The sequence below is a fragment of the Mus caroli genome, chromosome 3 (assembly GCF_900094665.2).
Source record: "Mus caroli chromosome 3, CAROLI_EIJ_v1.1, whole genome shotgun sequence".
Lineage (NCBI taxonomy): Eukaryota > Metazoa > Chordata > Mammalia > Rodentia > Muridae > Mus > Mus caroli.
In genome coordinates this window covers 56,078,702-56,095,787 of record NC_034572.1, presented here as the reverse complement: position 1 = coordinate 56,095,787, position 17,086 = coordinate 56,078,702, and the positions used below count along the sequence as shown (strand labels likewise).

Sequence of the window (17,086 nt, the reverse complement as noted above, 5' to 3'; positions counted from 1 at the left end):
TGGACCACCAAACAGGCAGCATACACCTGCTGATATGATGTCCCCAACACACATACAGTAGAGGACTGCTGGGTCTGGATGATACACCTAACCCTCAAGAGACTAGAGACCTCAGAGAGTTTAGAGGTCAGGTGGGGTGTGGAAATCCACTTAGAGGGGGGGCGGGGAGGAGATAAGGGATGTGGAACAATCAGAGGGTGGACCAGGAGTGAAATAAAATCTGGAGTATAAAAATAAGAAAGAAAATAATAATAATTATTATTATTATTATAAAAATGAAGTCTACCTATGAAATAACATTTCAGTTTAATGACATAAATGTTTGTGGTTGAAGTTATTGCAATAATAATACAGAGTTACCAGACAGAAGGGACTCAGGTAAAATATAGATCGCACAACTCGAGCAGCTATTCGAGTCAGAGCACTGTGTTGTATGGAAACAAGCACAAGCGTCATCAAGAAAGGTCCATAAAGCTAAGAAATTCCAGAGTTAGGATAAAGGTCCTTAAAGCTAAGAAATTCCAGAGTTAGGAGTCTTTTCTTTGTTTATTGTTTGTTTATGCTTTATTTTAGATTTATTTATTTTGCATATAGGAGTGTTTTTCCTGACTGTGCACACAGAAGTCAGTAGAGGGTGCTGGGTCTTCAGGAACTGACTTTATGTGTGGTTATGAACCACCGTGTGGATTCTGGGAATTGAATCTGGATCCTCTGCAAGAACAACAAATGTTCTTATCTTGCTGAGCCATCTCTGCAGACCCCAGAGCTTTGTTTTTTAACTAATATTCGGATATTAATGTTCAGAATAGCTACTATATGCTATTGTAGAAAGGAAAGCCTTTTAAAGGATTAACTCAATACAGGTTTGTCACCCAGGAACTGCTCAGTGTCTCTATCGTGTTGTTGGTATACATTTCATGTCACTCGCTTTGTTTCTTCTGTTATGTCCTCCTTTGTCTGACTACAATAAACATGGGACAAGTTGTACAAGGTAAACTACAAAATGTAAACAATAATTCTATCAAAGGTAAATACTCTTTATGGTTTTTTTGTTGTTGTTTTTGCTTTGTATTGTTTTTCAAGATAGGTCTCATGTAGACCAAGGTAGCCTCCAGTTCACTATGTAATCAGTGGTAAGCTTAACTCTTATTTCCACCTGGTAAGAGCTGGGGTTTCAGGAGTAGCCACCTTACCCAGTTTATGAGTTACTGCAGATGGACCCAAGCTCTCACGCATGCTAGACAGCACCATACCAACTGAGCTATATCCCTACCCCATCCCTTATATTTGTATTAAAATTATATCTTTCAATTAATTAAACTGTAGTACAATCTAAAATACTCCTCTTTGGATCTCCTTTATATTATTAATATATTATGAAATTTTAATATTTTAAAACATCTTCTAAAGTATTTAATTGATTGCATAATTATTCCTGATATAGACCTATAACTCAATTAAACCTACATTACTGAATTTAGCAGTCTTTCAGGAAACTTTGACTCCCAAATGTTTTTGATTGGTTGACGTGCTGCATGTTTCAAGTTAACCACAAGACTGTGTTGTTGAGTACTGTGTGACCTTTTGGTCAGCAGTGGACCACTAAAACTTCCCTAGTGCCTAACCACTTCATAGTGGCCACGTGGTCATAGAACCATGCTGTGCTTGTGTGTGTGGTGACGCTGGTGTAAACAAACGTACATTGCTGCCAGCTGTACAGAAGCACAGAAGTGCAAACCTTTGACAGTGATAACACCATGAACCACTGTCCATGAGTTTCCTGGTTATCCTCTTATCCTTACCTAATAATATGCACACTTAAAGAAGAAAAGTTCATGCAGCCATATTTATTCCTTGTTATACTGGTAGGAGCTTCTTGTACCATACATTTCCTGTGTCTTATTTTCTCTTATGCCTCTTTCATCCTGTTTTGTTCACTGTGGCTCTAAGAGAAACAGTTAGCATCTTGTACATGTACATTTCACTTAGGTGTGTAGCAGGCTAACAGTCTAGGTTTGTGCAAGTGCACTCAGTCTTAGGCATTTTCATAGTGACAAAACTCCCTCCCAGTGATGGATTTCTGAGATCTTATCCTGGTTGTTAAGCAACACAAGAGTATAAGCTAATGCCATGGTTAGTACCCTAAGGCTTCAATGTTCTATGTTAATTATTTAGAATAGTCTACTTACTGTGCTAAATAAACCACCATTAATTTAATATCAGTTGAACTATAATATATTCTAGAATGCTTTAATTTAAAAAAAAAAAAGAAAGAAAAAAAATTGAAGAAATACTGAAACTATATTGAGATAAACCATCTTGCTTATAAGACAGACCTCTGGAAAAGTTGTAGAGATGCCAGGGCTTGTCTATTCTTAATGAGAATACAAGGTGCTTCAAATATTTTGTGGGGAATTTTGCAATACATTACAAAAGTTTCTAAATGTTTACCCTTTGATACTGCAATTCCTCTACAAATATTTTCCAAAGATAAAATAACTAAGACACAAGTAACATACACAAAGCACAACTCTAGAATAGGGAGAATGAACCAAACTCTATGTCCATAAGTAGAGGACTGCATCAAAGAACCGCGACTCAGCCTCTCAATGGAGAGTGGTGCAGCCAGAAATAAGAATGACTGTCTTCATAAATGACTAGGGAACAATCTCTAAACCATCTCATTATGTGAAAAAAAGAAAGGTGGAGAAAAGTGTAAGGAATATATATTCCTGTAGTATCTAAGGGAAGCAATACAATATATGTGTGTATACAAAAGACAAAGATAAACAGTAACTTTTGAGAGGAGGGTAATAAGACGGCTCAACAGCTAAGGGCACTTGCCACAAACTTTGACAACATGAGTTCAATTCCCAGAACTCACATGGTGAAAGAAAACTTATTCCTGTAGGTTATCCTCTGACCCACACCGCATCCCTACCCCAAAATAAATGGAATAAAACTCAGCAATTTTTAAAAATTTGAGTATACAAGGAGGGAGCAGGGTGGTTGAGACAGTGGGAGAAGATGGGCTTCTTGGTTTGGTAAAACTATGTAAGCTTTACAGAGCTTAAACTCACATATTAAGATTGCACAATTAGTGCATGTATTTTGACGGGCTTAGAATATGTATAGACCACACACACACACACACATATCTTATTCTATAGGTGTGATGTGAATTTGGACTTTTTGGTGTTTGGTTATCTACTGAAGGTCAAAAAAAAAAAAAAAAAAAAATCCAGCAATGAGCACCTCCTGAATTCTTTCAAAATATCAAATGATACTAAGGCTCTTCAGCTAACTCTAGATCTAGAGCAAGAATTATAAAACTGATCTTGAAATACTCCATAGCAAGAAGGCCAGAGATTACTAAGACTAAAACTAGAAAAACTTGGACATCAACAACAAAGCAAGGCCATCACTGGGTACACTGACAGGCACATGTGCATTTCCCTTAGAGAGAACTATGCCTTACTGCATGAACAAGGCACACTGGATTAGAGAAACAGCACTCCGCAGTCCTTACTGAACTGACAGATCTGAGAGGGATCAGCACCCACTATGTTCTGCACTCTGAGAACGGCTGCAGAACTCATGATCTGGTAACCTTGATAAATATTTTGCAATGAAAACGTATTTTTTTTTAAAAAGGGAGAGACTTTTAAGTATAGACATGTAATGGCTTGTAAAACTTAGCTTAAAGGGGGGATAGAGAAGAATCGTTTTCTACAATATTACCATTGAAACCAAAGATGAGAAAAGGTTTGTTTTCTTATATAAATCATCATCTATTTTGTAGGATACGTACATAAGAAGGAAGGAATGTTTGCTCTAGGTGCTTTTCAGGTGGCCAGCAAGCAGTACATAAAGGGAATCCTTACCATATAAGTTTTTGTGGCGTCTTTGTTTTCGAATAAATGAACCTATTACACACACACACCTATACACACATAAAAACCACATAGAATAAAACTATAAAGAAAAAAAGGAAATGGTTTTCCTTACTAAACACTACTATCAGTAAGATTTCATCTGTGTATACCTGAAAATATTTATGTGAAAAGAAGCAAATCTGCTTTTGAATGTATGCAAAAGTATCACAAAAGATATCAAGGTCTTGTGGGAAGACGCAAAAGCAAAGCAATGAAAAACTCTGTTAGAGTCTACCCAAAGACTGCATCCAAAGAACAAGCCTCTCTTTTTTTTTACAAAAATAGACAAGTGTCACAGTCTAGCCCAGAACAGACTTCTGCTTGCTCCTGTAAACAGAAGAGAAGGGAGAAACAGATGCAGAGAAACAGACCTGAGGTAGCTCCCTGCTGAGACAAGTAGCAAGGGCAGATGCTGACTATCTAAATGGGCCACTCGAGACACATCTTAAAATTGACTTCAAGATATAAGGACATCAGCCAGCTGGTGGTCCAGAGACTTCCGGACCCCACTGGCAGAGGACACAGGTGTGGCCCGGTACATGCTGCCCCAAGACTGGCCCCAGAAACACTGAGGACCACTTACTTTTTGCTGGCCTCCCAGACATCGGTAATGTTGGAGAAAAGGTGATGCCTCTCGGTCTTAGTCATTGTATCAGTCAGTTCCTTAGAGTCTTTAAACATCCGTATCAAGATCTCCAAGCTGAGTAAGTAAGAATGCTCTGATGATATGACTTCAAAGATGGCCTGGGAAAGAACAAATAAATTATGTCAATAATCATTTCAACTGAAGAACTAAACACAGGCTCCACTGTTGTCTACAGGAATGGCCTGGGAACGTCATGACCAAACTACCGTCTTCAGGGAAGGCATGTGTACCCAAACTGAGGACTGTAACTGCCTGCACATAAGGAGAAGTGAAAGAGTCAGGATGACTTTCTACCAGGTCCTGAGGTCATGCCTTTGCCACAGGGTACAATCTATGGAAGGAAATAGGGCATGCCATAAAATCTCACTGTGACACTAATTAACCTTTGGGGGTCATCTCCTCCAGCCCTGCCTTTAAAATGCACTGCTTCAGGGAGAATGAGAATTTATGAGCATCTACTCACAACTGCCCCCTCGCTCCCCTCTCCTGCTCCATCTCTCTGTGTGTCTTAATAGGACTAATTTGCAGTCGACCGCAGCAAATACTGTGTGGCATGCCCGCACCTACCCCGAGAAGGTTCTCAGCAGCCACAGGAATTCCTTTATAGAACTCATACAACTGAAAGCAATTCCAGCTGTTCAACAAACCACCCTTCTACACTCCCCAGTGTCTCGAGGGGGAGCAAGGCACCCTCGGCAGAGACTCTTGGTGACAGACACAGGTTTCTGATAACTATGGATAATGAAATGCCAGGCTACATCGAGAGACACCAACACCCTGTGTAAAGAATTCATCTACCTCTTCAACAAAGTCAGACTTTAGATTCTTTACTAAGGGGAATGCTTGAGGAATTTCTCCGTGTGTGGGGTGGAGTGTTATGTGTAAACATTCTTCCAAGCCCGGGTACCTCGACCTCTAGGTCTTGTTTCCTTCAAGCCCCTGCCCCAAGAGCACAGAGGAAAGCAGCTAGGTGGGAGGAGGACAGACACAGGCAGGTGGATTCCCAGCTGCTGGACACCGGAATGTATCTCCTACATCAAGTTAGCAGAGCTAATGTCAACATTTGCTGTCCTTTTTAATATCTGTAAGGTTTTGGAGGCCTTGACCTTAAAATGCTGGTCTAGCCTCAGCTAAGGAAATAATGGACATAACTACTTAAAAGTTTTATTTTAAAATTTGTATTTTTAAAATTTTTTTCTTTTTTTAGAAAATTATTATTATTATTATTTTTTTTTTTTNACTCACTTTGTAGACCAGGCTGGCCTCGAACTCAGAAATCCGCCTGCCTCTGCCTCCCGAGTGCTGGGATTAAAGGCATGTGCCACCACGCCCGGCTAAAAATTATTTTTTAAAAACCATTTAAAAATTTTCATTTTAAAGAGTAGGAGCACTAAGAGTTAGCTTGTACCTTGTATAAGTCTATACAATCAACAAAACTGTCCCTAAGAAATAAAAAGTAAATAAATAAATAAGTAAATAAATACATGGAAAAAGAAAAGAAAAAGAAACTAAAGAAAATTCTCCATTCCTGAACAAAACTAATGGTAATAGATGCTTAATGTATTTGGGGCTTTGGAATGACTTCAAATATTTTCAACACTCACACCCAAAATACAAAGACAGACAAAAGATGTATTGAACGCCACAGCAGAGATCACACGCAAAGGCAAGTGCTCACTCCTCTGTGGGAAAGTTTATGGTGATAACTGTTGACTGTGTAACTGAAGAGGCACTGACTACGGCAGAGCAAGCAAGGGTTAGCCTGAAGAAGAGACAGGAGGTACGAGTGTGAGACTGAAGCATCCCCTCAGACACTTAGAATTCAATAGAAACAGACAAAATTCAAACGCATAAGATTTAAAAGTTGGATTTTTTTTTCATTAGACTTCAAACTTTGGAGAAATTCTTGAATGTATAAGGAAAGAGAAGTATCATTTATTCTACAATATTAAAAAAAAAAAAAGTCCTACTCTCTGCAATTGCTTAGTGAATCTAAGTAATCCGAAGAGATGGGACGCCATACAGAGACTTAAAAAATGACCTCCATAGGCAAGGTGGTGGTTGGGCATGCCCTTAATCTCAGCACTTGGGAAGCAAAGGCAATGGATTTCTGTTAGTTCAGGGCCACCTAATCTACAAAGTGAATTCTAGGACAGCCAGAGCTACACAGAGAAAATCTGTGTCAAAGAAAAAACAAAAACAAGACAAAACAAAACAAAATTGACCTTCACAGACAAACCCCCAAATATACTGAGTGTGAAAAATAAGTGGTCCAACGTTTAGTGTATATGTATGCATATGGAACTCATGATTTTAAGACGGAGATTGAAGAACACACAGCAACATGCAATTCAACTTCTCTCTGGGGAATATAGAAATTGAGTTAAGGAAAACCCAAGATTTCTATCATGTTTTATTATCTTTGAAAACTGTGGGGAAAAAAATGAGATGTTCTGCATCTGTTAATTTCACCTCTGGGTCCCCTCAAATGCTATGCTATATTCTTCAACCTTTTTCAACTTAAGAATGTTATTATTATGTACCCATATTGCTCCTTTGCTCCATGCCACTTGAGTAAGACAAGGATATTGGTGTGTCTGTGCCAAATTAATTTACTCGTATGTCAAAGCATGTGCATGGACACATACTATGATGCATATCGTGAGGTAACGTAACATGTTCAGAGTATTAGAAGAACGAGCAAAGCCAGGCAGTGACAGTGCATTTGTGTGATCTTAGCACTGCGGAGGCAGAAACAGAGGATGGATGTCTGTGAGTTTGACGCTAGCCTGGTCTACATAGCAAGTTTTAGGAAAGACAGAGCTCCACAGTAAGACTCTGTCTCAAAAACAAACAAAGCAAGGAAAGCAAAAATATTAAGCTGTACTGATTTAAATTCCAAGTTATAAAGTCCTATTGCCCTGCCTTTTATTATTATTTTTTTAAGTGAACTTCATTTGGGGAATACTTCTTAATTTACAGAAAGTTTGCAAAGTTATTCCATAAACCCGTATCCTTTTCCAAGTTTTCTCCAAGCAGTGTTGACAGCGTGATCAGGGTGTGTTGTGTAGGGACTAAAACAAGCACTGGATTCTTATTTTGGCTTTTTCAGCCCCAGGATCTAATGTCTGTATTTCAACATATTTCTTCGATGCCCTTTGTCCTTTCAATGTAAATGCTGTAGAGACATTTATAATTTTTTTCTGTTCAAGGGGGGCTAAGACATGTGAAGCTTCATTCAAAGATAAAACTTGCTATGTTCATGGAAGGAGAACAGTGTATTTTCAAACCTTGGACATATAGTAGGAGAAGACCAAAATATATGTATGTGTGTGTGTATGTGTGTGTGTGTTTGCAGTCCTACAGTCCTACACCACTGACATACCTCTTGTCTCTTCCTTTCCTCCTGGCTCACTGTCTGAGATAGCCCATTTCTTTTCACCTAGAAGAAAAGACAAAGCAGAGTTTATCTCACTGAATTTACCTGCTTGCTTTCTACATAAAGCATGCTTTTTAAAAATGAATTAAAGGAAACCATGCAAGATGTAGAATTAGCATAGTTCAATGCAAAAAAAAAAAAAAAGAAAGAAAAAAAAAACACAGTGGCACCAGTTCAAATTTTTGTTTTAGTCTTTAGTTCTGGCTAGTTCCAGAATATCAAATTACATCCAAGTCATAAAGGAGAAATCAGAAATCAAAAAAAGGATTGACGGCTCTAAGAGCTAACTGTCCAAGTTTACACAAAGAAGTCATTTTATCAATTAACCACAGGGCTGTCAGGGTTCTTCAGAGAGCTCTTCCCACCACCTTGTCAGGCAACTGTGGTCTCAGCAGACTTAACTGACAAGCAAGGACATCAATCTGCCTGTGCTTTTGAAAGCCGCAGTGTCTCCGAGACACGAAAGTACCATCCACGTACTTGCCATCAAGCTGTGGTGCCATTGTGAAGTGGCTGAAATGCTACACACCTATCTGACTGATGGAACTCCCATCAATATCCAGTTTCTAAGCCCAACAACGAAGGCGGCCACCAACTCCAAGAAGCAGGGGCCTGCTTTTCTTCTGGCACACCTAACACTTCCTTGACTTCCAGCCAAAGGTTCACATAGCAGAAGGTTGTCATGAAGAGAGATAGCCACACCCTGAGCATTACAGAGCTGTTCCTTTCAGGTAAGATATCTATAGCAATGAAACAGGACCCTAAAACATTAAGAACTGTTTCTCGAGCCTCTTTATTAAACTGATACCTAACCTTTCTCATCATAAACTTAAAAACCTAAAAGAACGTACTGATAATTATTACAACCTCAAATTTTTAAAATTCACCCAAAGTAACATGAAATTGTAATTATTTGATATCCATTATCATCCGTGTAAAACAAACCAATTTCCTTAGCAGTTGGACAGTTCATATTGTTCTCTTCTCTTCTTGAAATCATATTTTTATAACAATTCCCTACAAAAATTTCATAGTGTAATATAAACATTTGTGTTTGGTTATCCTATTAATCACCATTAGAGTACTTTGAAACCAGAGAGATTTTTCAAGTTTACTTTTCTAAAATTCCCCATAATCACTGAGCTCCAAGTATAAAAAAAAATCGTCCTGAAACAGATAACCACCACAGATGCCATTAGCAACCTAGGATTAAGGCAGCACAATTACTAACATTTTGTGAAGTTGTTTGGTTGGTTTAGGTTTTTTTATTTGTTTGGTTGTTTGATTGGTTAGTTGATTTTTTTTTCTTTGTTTGTTTGCTTGTAGGCTCTCACTATGTAGTTCTGATTGTCCTGGTACTTACTATAAAAGGGTCAAATTCACAGAGATCCACCTGCCTCTGCCTCCCAAGTGATGGGATTAAAGGTCTGGGCCACTATGCCTGACAATTTCTAAGATAAAAAGTAATTTTTTTTATGAAGACAGCTCCCACTAAGAGTCAGATTCATGATGCTTTTAGTCAAGAAGATTCCATTCTTGTCATTTTGTCCATTAAAACCAATATTTCAAACTCACTCTTGTCATTTTGTCATCCAGGTCTTCTTAGGGTCCTAGTTTTTCAACTCGGGACAAGATGCCATGGAAAGATTTGAGATGGGTAAGAGAAATGTCTTTATGTACCAAATGGGCAAGAAGCAAATGTGAAAGGGCAGATGGGAAAGAAGCCTTGTCTACTTTTAGAAGACTAGTCAGAAGTTGGGGGTCTAGAAGATGAAACCTTAGAAGTATCCCCAGCCATCATTGCAAGATGTTCCCGAGGTCCTAGGAGAGTGGCACATACCCTATTGTGAAAGCCAGTGGAGCGAGTTCTCTCCCCACAGTACTGTTGTAGAAACTGCAGACAGTCACACCATTTTCTTTCATTTGCTTTGATTTAGAGAGCATTAGAGTAGAGTGAGTCCCAAATCAATAGTAAAATCAATAATCATTTATCACTTATTTCATGCTAGGAACTGTGTTCAGCACTTCATATATTTTCCCATTGGATTCTCATAAAAATTCTGGAAACTTGATAGTGTTCACAGATGGTGTCAACTGAGACTTGGGATCCAAAAGGACACAGCTACAAGGACAGAGGCCAGGATCCAGTCTATGCCTGCCCAACTGCAAAGCTTCACTTTTAATGATTTATAGTAACCCCTGCTCTCTGTGAGAGGCACCCCATTTCAAGGGCTAGGCTATCATCGCTAAGACTCCTTCTCATGCCAGGTCTGTACCAAAGTTTCCATGTATTTTGTGGAGCACGCCTATCATGGAACATTCTTTCTTATCTTTATCCCCCATCCTGACCTGAGGTCAAGCTGTCAGCAAGAACTCATGGGTGAAAAAGGCTCCCATACATGTTTTAATAAGGTGGGAGACTGGCCAGAGAATGGAATCCTTCAGAGCTCCATTTGGTAAGCCTGGGCAGGAACTTGACAGGATTTCCTGCCTGACAAAGCCCTGGTGAATGGATGTGCAGGCAGGCACGGGGCCACAATCCCTGCAGGTGAGGTCACCAGCAGGCCTTGCCACACTGCTGGCTTCTCTATCTAACTGGAATTTACATCTGAAATGTTTCTGTTGAGGAAAATTAAACGCTCTGCTTAGAAACCCACAGAGATGACAGCTGGTTGTGTCTGAGGGTGAAAGAGTACTTCTTCATGCAATCAAGGGGAGCAAAGAACCCTTAAAGCAGTCACCCTAGGGAGGGGGAAGAAGTTGGACTCTCAATGCAAAGAAACCTCACTTTTCTGTAATACTGATGCAATGAATGACAAAATATTCCTTTCACCAAACCATGTATAAAATGCCAGTGGTGTCTCCAGACAAATGTACTAGGGGAAAAAAAAAAAACCTCCAGGAAGTGCTCTTGAATTATGATTAAGGAAACTGAATTGGAACAGATTCAAAGAGGCTCAAAGTTCACTCTAGTGAGTTATGATCAAGCAATCCCTTGTGGCTGGCAGACAGGGTCACAGGGCCTGTCCTACCTCTGCCCATCCTCCTATATTGGCTACTAACACTGTGGACAGGATGCCAGAATAATCATTTTGTCTACCTAGGGCATGTCCACATTAAGTAGCACCGGGGGGGGGGGCACGGCAGCTGTCTGGAGGCACAAGGTCATTAGCGGATCAGATGGCTTGGGAGAAGTGTGCAGAGATGAGCAAGGACAGAGTGATCCACAATGCCACTTGGACTGAGGTGGTGGAAGCCAGAGAGAGCCAGAGAGTACAGGAGCATCTTGCAGGAGGACAGAAGAAAGGGAGAAAGGCATAGTGCAAAGCAGGCTGAAGGAAGAGAAAGAAGAATGTATACAAAATGCTTTGAGAAAGTCCTTTTCAAATAGATATTCAAAATTCAATAGTAATCTTGTCAGGATACTTAAGCTGAAATGAGACATTGCAAGGCTTTTTTTTTTTTTGTCTTTTTTTTTAAATTTAATTTAATTTTATTGTTTTATTAGGTATTTTCTTCATTTACATTTCCAATGCTATCCCAAAAGTCCCCCATACCCTCCCCCCCACTCCCCTCCCCTACCCACCCACTCCCACTTCTTGGCCCTGGCATTCCCCTGTACTGAGGCATATTAAGTTTGCAAGACCAATGGGCCTCTCTTTCCAATGATGGCCGACTAAGCCATCTTCTGATACATATGCAGCTAGAGACAAGAGCTCCGGGGTACTGGTTAGTTCATCATGTTGTTCCACCTATACGGTTGCAGACCCCTTCAGTTCCTTGGATACTTTCTCTAGCTCCTCCACTGGGGGCCCTGTGTTCCATCCAATATCTGACTGTGAGCATCCACTTCTGTATTTGCCAGGCCCTGGCATAGTCTCATACGAGACAGCTATATCAGGGTCATGTCAGCAAAATCTTGCTGGCATATGCAATAGTGTCTGGGTTTGGTGGCTGACTATGAGATGGATGCCCGGGTGGGGTAGTCTCTGGATGGCTTTTTAAAATCATATCAATTCTATGCAGATTTAAATGTCACAGGCTTTCTGAAGTTTGCAAGCTCTTACTAAAAGAATCTAAAGAATAGTCATGTTTAATCCATGTCTTTAAGCATATCCCTTGTTTCCATGTATGGAAAAGAAAATAACATACTAGCTACTGACACATGTGAGCTCTAATTTTCCATCTGCAATCAAAGAAACTAAAACTGTTCAGCTTTCTTTTTATTTCTAATTTTGTAATCTTAGTTTTAGCTGAAAATCACAGTACCCACTTTATCAGCTTTATTGCTGGTACAAAGCTTGGAGAATGGGGTTTAGCCCTGTGGGCGGCTTCTTATTCCTTCTTTCCCTAAGCTGAACTTTCACACTCACTAGATGCTGAACAAATAGCTTCCCAGTCCAGTTTAAAGCCTCCTGGCAAGAAGCAAGAATGGGAGCTTCCTTTGTCATTTCTTAAATATACACTTCATACCAAAGCCCCAGCTGGGTACAAATGGAAACAGGCAGATGGCCAGAGGGACGGCATGTGAACCTTCTTGCTTAATTAAACTTACTTATCATCAGTAAGTAGAATTTTGAAAGTATATTCATGAAACTTTAAGAGCTGAATTCAGTTCTTGAAGAATCTCTGTGAGGTTCTTGACTTTACACAATCTAACCAGTTAACAAAACTATTCAGATCTGGCCAAGTAGACGCTACACAGTCAAACACATCAATATCTTTACCATTTTAAGTGAATACAAATTAATTCAAATAAAGCATCGGAATGTGAAAGACTGCACTTCTGACCTGTTGAAGACTGGAAAGTATGTCTGTGGCTTGAGACAGAGAATGCAAAAAACTCACTATGCTACAAGTATAATTTCAGTTGTCGGTCATATATTCCCTGCTGTAATCAGCACTTAATTTCTTTCCCTTTGATCTTTGTGACCTTTATATTTTATATATCTGAATGATAAATTCACAATTTGCTAAATTTAAGGGAGAGCACTTCCTTGGATATGAAATTGCCTAGTTCTCGCCTCAGAGTTTACCAAATCTCTAGAAGGGTAAATAAGTCAAAGCAAGAATTCAGATGTTAATTTGTGCCAGTTTCCTTTTTGATGTCTGTAATCTTGGTCTCTCTCAAATTCACATACTGAAACCCTATCCTCCAAGCTGATGGTATCAGCTCACAAGTCTCCTAGGCGATGATAAGGTAATATAGGTAGAGCCCTCAGGTCTTGGATTATTGTCTTTGAAAACAAACCGAAGGGAGACTCCTTGCCCCTAGCACTATATACATGTGCAGCAAGAAGGAACTCTGAGTCAGAAAGCAGTCCTTCACCAAATACCAACTCCGCCTTGAACTGAACGCCTCAGCCTTCCTGAACTATAAGGAATAAACTTCTGTTTTTATAATCCACCTAGTTTGTGGTATTTTCTAATAGCAATCTGAACATTGGCACTATGCAAAGTCTACGCTTCAAAGCCGAATGCCATAGGGAAGAACAGATAAACTTCCCCCATTGATTTCACGTCTGCAGTCAGTACGATTATGCTAAGCATCTTCACATTACAGAGAGCTGACAGGCAATCCCGAGATGGTATTCAGTATTTTTTTGCCCTGTGACAGGATTATCAGCCAAGTTCTCTAAGAAAGCCCCTTAACACTGAACCTGTCCATGGCCCTCTCTGTGCAGAGCCGAGATCAAGAGCATCAGCACTTGACTCATTAGACCAAATTTTTCTGTGGTGCAAACAAAGCCATGTTCTTACCCCTCTGTGATATAAGGCTCTTTCTAGATAAGATGGATGTCTGTGTTCCTTCTATTTCTCTGCCACTCAGGGAAAACAGAATAGGGAGACTCATGTAAATTGACTAATCAGGAAGATTCAGAACTGTAGAGTCAGTTTAAAACTATACTACATATTTATAATCCTAAATCCCTGTCATTTCACAAAGCACTTTACACTAGATATCTGTTTGAGGCAAGTCCATTAAACTTGCCAGACTCTACTCAACTGCAGAAAATAAGCTGGTTACTCATCTCTAGTAGCCATTCTCCTCTCTCAAGTGCCCTTTCCAACAGCCTAGGTAGAATGGGGCTGCAAAGAACAAATTATATAGGACACAGTCATTCCTGAATCCTTCCAGTCTTCCACAACGATGTCACCCCTCAAGTATAAATGAGCCAGAGTTCTTTGCATGCAAAGAGAACATGACATCTGTGACAATGACACAGCTGATGGGGTCCAGAAATGGTGCCATCAATTTAGAGACTCCAGGGGTTCTCTCCACTTCTTTGACTGCGACATTGTATTATATAAGCTACAAGGCACAGAGGACATCTTTTTTTTTTTTCTTTTCTTTTTAAAATATTTTTATTAGGTATTTTCCTCATTTACATCTTTCTTTCAAAGTATCAGAGATGTGCATACTTAAGACCAGACACATAAGGTCACATTGGAGGCAGTACACTGCCCTGAGTAAGCAGAGAGGATGCTATTTGGAGAAAAGGAAAAAAACCAAGACAAGCATGGAGGAAAGAAGGGAAAGAAAGAGCCAGTCAGCCACAGACCTTACACATTTGCAGTTTAAAATATACTAAGTGATGTCTCTGTGACCTCCTGATTCCTTTGTTTAAAAGACCAATCCCCTCTCTGATCTGTTATTAAGCTCAATTCCGTCATCCTCCTGGAAGTTGTTGGCCCTCAATAGCAACCATGCATTGTCAAGCAGGCAAGTATCAGATCCATTCAAATGACAGAAAGTGAGATAGCACAGGTCAGGGATTGAGGCTTTTACAGTCATACACAGGGCCAAGATTCCCAAATGAATGCAAGTTATTCCAATACCGATAGATCTGAGGCTGAAAATGCAAAGGGATAGGTAATTAAATGAGCAAAAATTAACTGCAGTAATCCATGTGATGTTGGAGATGAGTGAGCATTCCTCCTTTGCAGCCAGCTCTCTCACCTGCTCTCACTAGCTATGTCTAGCCAACTCCTGACTCAGAGTTCTCAGTTCTCCCCAACATGTCAAATGTTTATTATGCACCAGGCACAGTTTTATTCAGGCATCTTAAACCTAAAACCCTTCAAGGTAAATATTATTATCCCTAGTTTACAAGTTAAAAGTAAGACATAGAAAAGTTTGCCTTTCAAATTAAGCTTCCCTGCCTGCACATTCCGCATGGTGACCTCTCAGCCACTGCAGCACACTGACCTCTGAAACTTCGTGTGTGTGTGTGTGTGTGTGTGTGTGTGTGTGTGTGTGTGTGTGTTATTTGGGGGTGCATGTTTTTGACAGTATGTGTAGAGCCAGAGGTCAAACTTAGTTATTGTTCCTCTGGAGGTAACCACCTTGTTGTTGAGACAAAGACTCACATAGCTTGAGGCTTATGGGTTATGCTAGGCTCACTAGCCACCAAGATGCAGAGATCCCATCTCTTCCTCCCCAGTGCTGGGATTAAAGTGAATGCCACCATCCAGCTTTTTAAAGCAGGCTCTAACTCAGGTCCTCATGTTTGTTACCAACTTACTGGTCTCCTGGACCCCTCAAATGTCTTTACTGAGGTTGGAGTCATGATTGACAGCTACTCTTGTCCAGGTCCTCCCACACCTCAATGCCCCAGAAACCACAAGTCATTAGATTCCCAGAGTTAGCCACATCAGGAGCTGAGCTGTCAGCACTGCCTCCTGACTGAACTACTTTATTAGTCCCAACATTTCTCCCTCTAAACAAATCCCTCTCCTTTATTTACTGTTCTCCCTCATCTACATCTGCCTGTGTGCTCTGAGTGTGAGCCCAAATGTATTCATTTTCCTTCCCCAAATAAGTGTAAGATGTATCTCTTGTGTATACATCAATAATTAAAACAGAATATGAGATTTGCTAACATGTGGAAACTAGAAAGGATGTAACATATAAAAGAGAAATTCTATCATGTCATTTAACAAAAATGAGTAGTTTCAAAAAGTGGATTATTTCACAAAATAATGAGGACCAGAACAGGAATAGCAATTAGCAGTTGAATAGTTGGGATGGGAAATGCAGACGAAGCAGCTGCCAGTCTGAACTGTATGTCAACATTGCTGAAAAGAAAATGTATTTGTATTGCTTCTGCAATTAAAAAAAAAATCTTAGGGGCTGAAGAGAGCGCTCAACAGTTATAAGCTAGAACTGCTTTGGCAGAATTCAGTTCCCAGCACCGATGCAGTCGTTCACAACCATTTGGGACTCCAGTTCTGGGAAACCCGTAGCTCTCTTCTGACCCACAGGCCCCAGGCATGTACATGGTGCACATGCATATGTGTAGGTTAAAGATGCATACAAAGAAAAATCTTAAATAAATATAATAATATTACTTTAAAGAAAGTAATATTAAATTTTTAAGTGAATAATTAGAAACTAATGACAAATAGTAGAAAAATAGTTAAAGAGCTAAATTTATATTTACTTAATGAAATAGTATATGGGCTTTAAGAAAATGTAAAAGAAAGTATGGTAGTAGCCAAAGGCATTTAGAATAGTGTTAGATGAAAAAAAACAAAACCAGATTAGATGTCAAGTTCACAGACACAGACATTGTTAAAGGAAAAATGACAAAGGACAAATCTATGTCTACAACATTGAATTTATGCTTAAAAGAAAATATCTTTGTACATATATATTTTTTAAATCTAATGGTTTCTTCAACGTTTAAGTATGCGTATTTGCAAGGGTGTGCATATGTGCATGAGCACAGGCGTTCATGGAGGACAGAAGAGGGTTCTAGATCTCCAGGAGCTAGAACACAGGTAGTTTTGTAGCACTCAATGTGGGTGCTAGAACAGAATGTCAGACCCACAACAAGAGCGGCATATGCTCTAACCACTGAGAAATCTCTCCAAGCCCTCTCTACAACCCATGTCTTAAAGACCAGAGACCTTAAGAATCAAGTTGTCAAGAGCGCAGGGCCGCCTGACACCCGCCAGCTACCCACGACCCCCGCCACAGGATTTTGAGACTGCTCNTGAGTGGAACACAGCTTCTGCTCCAGTCCAATCACGCAGGAACTGAGACTGCTTTGGTTGGGGAGG

At 39.8% G+C, this 17,086-nt stretch overlaps 1 protein-coding gene across 1 annotated transcript in view; it reads right to left on the bottom strand.

The window, feature by feature from the left end:
- Arhgef26 (Rho guanine nucleotide exchange factor 26) overlaps positions 1–17,086 on the bottom strand; it is a 110,073-nt gene that overhangs the window by 76,163 nt on the left and 16,824 nt on the right. The window contains exons 4-5 of the mRNA XM_021158038.2: positions 7,967–8,023; positions 4,519–4,679 (exon numbers count right to left, since the gene is read on the bottom strand). Coding sequence (XP_021013697.1) covers positions 4,519–4,679; positions 7,967–8,023 — 218 coding nt within the window. The remainder of the gene's footprint in view (positions 1–4,518; positions 4,680–7,966; positions 8,024–17,086) is intronic.